Here is a 7,587-nt window from a genome sequence, read left to right as displayed (position 1 = left end):
CACAGTGGAAGACAGTGTGGCAGCTCTTCAGGAAATTAAAAGAATTACGATATGCTCCAGCCATTCCACTTCTGGGTGTATGTGCAAAAGAACTAAAGGCAGGGTCTTGAGATATTTGTACACCAGCGTTTATACCAGCATTAACAATAGCCAGCAGATGGAAGCAACTCAGTGGCCCTCAAGGAATAAGCAAAATATGGTCTGATCCCTACAATGGAATATTATTCAGCCTTAAAAAGGAAGGAAATTCTGACACTGCTACAACATGATTGAAGTTTGAAAATATTGTGCTAAGTAAGCCAGTCATCCAAAGACAGACATGGTAGGATTCCACTTATATGAGGTATGTAGTATAGTGAAATTCATAGACAGTAGAATGGTGGTTGCCAGGGGCTGGAGGAAGGGGAAATGGCGAGATAGTGTTTAATGTGTATAGAGTCTCAGTTTTACAAGATCAAAAAGTTCTGGAGATTGGTTGCACACCAATGTGAATATTCTTAACACTATTGAACTGCACACAAAATGTTTAAGGTGGCAAACTGTTTTTATATTTTACCATGACTAAAAATAATTTCTAGGGAATTCCCTAGTAGTCCAGTGGTTAGGACTCTACACTTTCACTGCCAAGAGCGCGGGTTCAGTCCTTGGTTGGAGAACTAAAGATCCCACAAGCCATACAATATGGCCAAAGTTTTTTTAAAAAAATTAAAAAATTATCAGTTCAGTTGCTCAGTCATGTCCGACTCTGCGACCCCATGGACTGAAGCACGCCAGGTTTCCCTGTCCATCACCAACTCCCGGAGCTTGCTCAAATTCATGTCCATCGAGTTGGTGATGCCATACATCTATCTCATCCTCTGTTGTTCCCTTCTCCTGCCTTCAGTCTTTCCCAGCATCAGGGTCTTTTCCAGTGAGTCAGTTCTTCGCATCAAGTGGCCAAAGTATTGGAGTTTCAGCTTCAGCATCAGTCCTTCCAATGAGTATTCAGGATTGATTTCCTTTAGGATGGACTGGTTTGATCTCCTTGCAGTCCAAGGGACTCTTCACGAGTCTTCTCCAACACCACAGTTCAAAAGCATCAATTCTTCGGCACTCAGCTTTCTTTATAGTCCAACTTTCACATCCATACATGACTACTGAAAAAACCATAGCTTTGACTAGACTGACCTTTGTTGGCAAAGTAAAAAAAATAATAGTTTTTTTAAAAAAGTAAGTATGGGACTTCCCTGGTAGTTGTGATTAAGACTCCAAACTTCCTGCTCTGAACCAGCAGGGGGCACTGGTTCAATCACGTCTGGTTAGGGAACTGAGATCCTACATGGCCGGGGGGTGATGGCAAGGGGGGGGGGGGGTGGGGAGAAGGGGGGAAAAAAAAGTCTCCTAAATGTCTATCAACAAATGAATTGGATAAACAAAATGTAATTATTACACAATGGAACATTATTTGGCCATAAAAAGGAATGAAGTACTTACTGATAACATTGCAGATGAATCTTGAAAACTATAGGCTAAGTGAAAGAAGTTATACACAAAAGGTCACTTGTGTGATTCCATTCATATAAAATGTCTGGAGCAGGCAAAGCTATAGATTCAAGTGGGGAAGAGGAGCCCGGGGAAAATTCGGGGCTAGTGTAGGAGTGCTTATCAAGAAAAGAAAATGCCCTTCTGGAAACTCCAACCTGTAATTAACTGACAGCAAGAACCTTTTAGAGCTTCCCTAAAGGCTCAAGTGGTAAAGACTCTGCCTGCAAAGCTGGAGACCCAAGAGACTTGGGTTCGATCCCTGGGTAGGCAAGAGCCCCTGGAAGAGAAAATGGCCTGGAAAATCCTGTGGGTGGCTGGAAAAGAGATTGTATACATAGAGACAGAAAGAGTGGTGGACTCTGGTTAAAAGGTGATTTCTTTTGGCAGGAACAAAAATGTCTTAAGATTGATTGTGGTGATGTTTGCACAACTTAGTGACTATACTAAAATGCAAATGAACACTGTATATGAGTAAACTGCATGGTGTGTGAATTATATTGCAATAAAGCCTTTTTTTTTTTTTTTTTAAGTAAGATCATGTTTAGTCCTCTAGTCAAAACTCTGCCATGGCTTCTCTTTTTACTCCGACTAGAAGCCTTCCTCACAATGGAAAAAATCCTGCATGCTGTGCCTCTCAAGTTCTCTCCTACCAATCTCCTTGTTAAGCCATACCTCCTCCTTGCTTAGGGACACAAACACACTCCTGCTTTAGGGCAGATGTGCACTGGCTGTTCTATCTGGAATTCAAGTCCCTTAGATATCAGCTAGGCTAGCTCCCTCTCCTCATTCAAGTCTTTGCTCAAATGTTACCTTCTTAATGAGGTCTGCTTGACCACCCCATTTTCAATTGCACCATCACCACCACTCCAGTACTCCTAGTTCCCTCACTCTATAATTTACTTTTCCTGCAAGTACTTATCAACTGATTAGTAACTTGAGTTACATTTATTGTCTCTCTCCCCTGCTAGAAAGGAAGCTCACAAAGGGCCTTGATCTTTGTAGAGCTCACTGGTAAGTCCCAAGGACCCAGAACAGTGCCTGGAAATGAGTAGGTGCTCTATAAATGTGTATTGAATAAATGAATGGCAAGCATCTCAGAAAAATGAATGGTTATTATCTTCCTAATCCAGGAATAAGCAGGCAGGGTAGAGGTGTGAATAAGCTTTCCTTACTGAGAGGAGCAAGCAGCTGGGCTCCTGAGGCTGAGGTTCTGGGTTAGGGGGAGTGGAAAAAGGAAGTTTTTGACTAGGACCCCAGGAACAGGACTGGAGAAGGAAATGGCAACCCACTCCAGTATTCTTGCCTGGAGAATCCCATGGACAGAGGAGCCTGGCCAGGCTACAGTCCACAGGGTCACAAAGAGTTGGACACGACTGAACGACTAAACCACCAACATGTCAACATCATAAATAAATATTTAAGTGTTTTTGCAACCTAAACACCCTCCTGGCTATCTTAGAAAATGCTGCTGATGCATATCAATAGCTCTGCTACAGTTTGTTTGTTTAACGTGGCTGTGCCTGTCTTAGACGTGGCCTGCGGGATCTGAGTTCTGTGACCCTGGCCGCCTGCACTGGCAGTGTGGAGTCTTAACTATTGGACCACTGGGGAAGTCTCAGTTCTGCTGGTTTGTGTTTCCTTTTTATTTCACCTTGTTGGATATCTGAACAGAGTAAGGAGAAAGAGAAGAGTTTGATTCATTCAGATTCTACCAACTGGCCTCAGGTTTCACACACACATCTTCTCCCATTCTCATCAGAGCCCTCTAGAAGGTGTTATTAGCCCACATTGTAATATTGAGGAAACGGAGGCAGGGCGCCAGGAACCGAGTCTGACAGACAGAAGATGCTCAGTAAACTTTTACTGGACTGACCTTAAGTGGGAAACGCTCAGGGGGCGGAGAGAAGGGAACGAAATCCTTCCACCTTTCCCTCGTCTGTTCCCTGGGGTTCCTGTGAGGCCCGATGCTCCTGGGAATTAAAAGCGGGAAGAGGCGTGGAGCACGCGCCAATGGCATCCCACTCGCCAGGTCCGGAAAACTGCAGCCCCCCCGCCCCGCCCAATCCGCCCCCACTCTTCGTCACCCCCACCTCCACACTTTAGGGAGCACCTGGAACTCTCTGGAGGACGCCCCCCAGCCTGCCCCGGGAGGTCCGGCGCGCCCGCCAGGCTGCAGGGAAGCACAGAAGCGCGCCGTGTAGAGGGCAGGCGCACCCGCAGGTCCCGGCGGTCGGTCCCTCCGGCGTCTGCCCGGGAGGTCGTTTCGCTGCTCAGCTCGGCACAGCCCGCAGCCGGAGGCTGGAGGGCGCCGACGACAGCGGAGGGCCGTGGAGCAGGAACGCGCTCGGCCCTCGACCCCGGGGTGGGCTGCCTGTGCCTTGGCCAGGGCGCACCGGGGCCCCTGGGCAGCCCTTCCCCCGGCGCGGTAGGCCGCCAGCGGGATCATCCCGCACTTCGGCGGCTCGCTCCTCCCCTTGATCCCAGCGCACCCCCTTCTCCTGCCCCAGCCGCTGCGAGGCTCACTCGGCCCGCAGCTCCGCCGAGTCGCGCCGGGCGCTGCGGCGGCTGGAGCCCCCGGAGCGGCGCGCTCTCCAGGACCCAGACGGCTGCCGGAGCCCAGGCAGCCCCGGGGCCGGCGGCACCATGAATGGCTCGGGTGGCCTGGACACCGAGGACACGAGCGAGGCGGGAGGCGGGGGCAGCGGGCAGCCTGAGGCGGTCATCGTGCCCACGCTCTTTGCGCTCATCTTCCTCGTGGGCACCGTAGGCAACGCACTGGTCCTGGCCGTGCTGCTTCGCGGTGGCCAGGCGGTCAGCACGACCAACCTGTTCATCCTCAATCTGGGCGTGGCCGACCTCTGTTTCATCCTGTGCTGCGTGCCCTTCCAGGCCACCATCTACACCCTGGACGACTGGGTGTTTGGGTCGCTGCTTTGCAAGGCGGTGCACTTCCTCATCTTCCTCACCATGCACGCCAGCAGCTTCACGCTGGCCGCCGTCTCCCTGGACCGGTGAGCTGGCATCCCAGGGGGTCGGGCACGCAGGCTGGAGCTGAGGAAGGGGGCTGGACTTGAGGGTCGAGGAGAGATGTGCAGAGAGGAGAGAAAGAAGGCTAGGAAGGGAGGGGCACCAGGAGCGAGTGAAAGACAAGCAGGTGTGTCGGAGGAAAATGAGGAAGGAGAATGCGGGACCTTGGGGTCTCTCTGTTAGGTGCCTCCTCGGGGACTCCAGGCTCCTCAGGAACTCAGCACCTCAGCTTTTCAGCCCATCATTGTCTGAAAAAGCATAGCGTTTCCAGGTACGAAGCGTTTTCCCATGCTGAGTTTCTTTTGAGGGTCAAGGCCCCTGGGAGGCTGGGACAGGAGGGATTGCTGTACCCAGTTCAGAGACCAAACTGGGCTTAGAAGTGATTTGCTCAGAGTGGCCTGTCCTGTAACCCCGTGCCTGAAGCCAGCAGTCTGACTCCTCTCGTCAAGCTCAGGCACCTCAACTCTCTGGCCTCCAAACCACAGTTTGCTCGGCACAGACTACTCTGGCCCCGACTGCAGAATCTGGGTCCTTGGTGAGGGCCCACGCCAAACTCCAAGCAAGCCCACCCGAGGGGCCCTAGGTTGGTTCCACCCTACCCCACCCCACCTCTGCGCCCTACCAACAGGAGTCAAACGCAGGAGAGGAGTGGGCCCAAGGGCCCCCCTGAATGCTGAAGCTTGGAAGGACACCGGGATGAATCCTGGTCTGACTCTGCTATCTCCCTGACCCCCTCCGTCCTCACGTTCCTTCCCTGGACAGGCAGCGAAGTGAAGCCACATTTCCCATGCACCGACCCCCCCCCCCCGCCCCCACAGTTCCAAGTGTGTCAGATCCCACAGCGCTAGTGGGATCCACAGAGCATCGGGTTCTCCAAGAAATCCCCTCTGTACCTTGCCTGAGGCGTCTCCAGGCTGTCTCTTAGAGCGTCAGTGCGCCTGGGTCCTACCTCTGGGGGCAACATCACTGGTGAGTCATCACAACCTGCCAGAGCCCCGAAGCAGGTCTAATCTTGGGGGTCCCCGCCCGGGTGGAGTCTGACAGTGATGTAGTCTCAGAAAGAACAAATGAGTAGCCTTTCCTGCTGCCGAGTCCGGCCCCACGTTTGGGCGCGGCTGAGGGTGTCCGGGATGGGATGCTGTGGCGCTCTCTGGGCCTGTGTGGCCTTACGCTGCGCTAGAGAACTTCCCGGACGGTGAGTGTGGGACTCGAGGTGGAGGCGTCCGGCCCTGCTCCAACGAATCCCGCCGGATCACCCGACGTCTCGCTTTCTGGCCTGACCCGCAGGTATCTGGCCATCCGCTATCCACTGCACTCCCGCGAGCTGCGCACGCCTCGCAACGCGATGGCGGCCATCGGTCTCATCTGGGGGCTCTCACTGCTCTTCTCCGGGCCGTACCTGAGTTACTACCGCCAGTCCCGGTTAGCCAACCTGACCGTGTGCCACCCGGCGTGGAGCGCGCCACGCCGCCGCGCCATGGACCTCTGCACCTTTGTTTTCAGCTATCTGCTGCCGGTCCTGGTTCTCGGCCTGACCTACGCGCGCACCCTGCGCTACCTCTGGCGCGCGGTCGACCCGGTGGCCGCCGGCTCGGGGGCCCGGCGCGCCAAGCGTAAAGTGACACGTATGATCATCATCGTGGCCGCACTCTTCTGCCTCTGCTGGATGCCTCACCACGCGCTGATCCTCTGCGTGTGGTTCGGCCGCTTCCCTCTTACGCGCGCCACTTACGCGCTGCGTATCCTCTCGCACCTGGTCTCCTACGCCAACTCCTGCGTCAACCCCATCGTCTATGCTCTCGTCTCCAAGCACTTCCGCAAGGGTTTCCGAGAGATCTGCGCGGGCCTGCTGCGCCGCGCCCCGCGCAGAGCCTCGGGCCGCGTGTGCGTCGCGCCCCGGGGCCCCCACGGCGGCAGCGTGCTGGAGCGCGAGTCCACTGACCTGACGCACGTGAGCGAGGCCGCTGGGCCCTCTGCCCCTGTGCCGGCGCCTCCCCGCGGCCAGTCATCCAGCCCCGTCCCCGACCTGTCCTGGAGGGACCCAAAGGCCCCCAAAGGCATCTTGACAGTTAATTTGACCTGAGGGCACTTAGGGGGTACGCTTGGGTGTTGAAAGATTGGAGTCAGAGGTTGGGGGATTGTGGAGGGAATTTCATTTGTTAATAAAACGCGTGAACCATTCCACATGCTGCGGCACGCTGTCTCTGCCTGTCTCAGGGGCCCCAGGCTCCCTGGTGAGAAGCCTCTGGGACTTCCCAGGGGAGCTCTGGATGGATGAGTACAAGAGAGGGGCCTGCACCTAAGGCAGCACAGTTAAAATCCGCGTAGAAATCCCTAATGGATGCTGGGGAGCGTGGGACGACCTAAGATGACCTGAGGCTCTTTGCACGTGGTCATCTGGACGCGCCAGGTGTATATAGATCGAGGAAACACCAGCTGCCAGCGAGCAGCACAAAAGCAAGCTGACTGTTAGAGCGCGCTGGACAAGTCAGCTGATGACAGACTTGGCAGACTTGGACACTGCGTGTTCTCATTAGCGTTTGTATACAGGCGTGTGGCGGGTCCTCGCCTGTTGCCAGCTCTCTGAGGCCCTATGGAGTCACACCAACCAGATCAGCCAACCTAACCACCTTCAGCCCTTGAGTTTCCTTCCCCCCCTGCAGCTGTCTGGGACCTGGTCTCCAAGGCAGGTTTATCCTTAGGTTAGGAAAGTCACCCCCACAGAGACTGGTCCTGCTCCAGGGTGCACAGTGGTGTTTCTAAGGCACTGCTGGCCTGGGGCAGCCTGAGAATCCCGTGGGAAACAGAAATACCCCAGGGGCTTTGGTCAGAAGCTAGCCTCTACCTGTCCCCAGGTTTGCCCCACTTCTGGAGTCCTTGAGCCAAGGCCTTTTACATGAAATTAGTTGTTTGAGGAGAGGCAGGGAAACCCTCAAGGGTGTGCCACCTTCACATGGTTGGGCACAGAGCACTGTGGTAAGGGTTTGGGTACTTAGCCAGGCAGATGCCTGCTGTGGAAACCCAGGCTGCACCTGC

At 54.2% G+C, this 7,587-nt stretch overlaps 1 protein-coding gene across 1 annotated transcript; it reads left to right on the top strand.

The window, feature by feature from the left end:
• Positions 1-4,152: 4,152 nt before the first annotated feature.
• On the top strand, positions 4,153-6,634 carry GALR2 (galanin receptor 2). The gene is made up of 2 exons (XM_061140789.1): positions 4,153-4,535; positions 5,839-6,634. Exons 1-2 carry the CDS (start codon positions 4,168-4,170, stop codon positions 6,632-6,634), a joined length of 1,164 nt encoding a protein of 387 aa, XP_060996772.1. The 5' UTR covers positions 4,153-4,167.
• Positions 6,635-7,587: the final 953 nt, after the last annotated feature.

This window comes from Dama dama, chromosome 5 (genome assembly GCF_033118175.1).
Source record: "Dama dama isolate Ldn47 chromosome 5, ASM3311817v1, whole genome shotgun sequence".
Classification (NCBI taxonomy): Eukaryota; Metazoa; Chordata; class Mammalia; order Artiodactyla; family Cervidae; genus Dama; species Dama dama.
The sequence above is the reverse complement of the archived record's forward strand: the minus strand, read 5'-3'. Positions and strand labels throughout refer to the sequence as shown.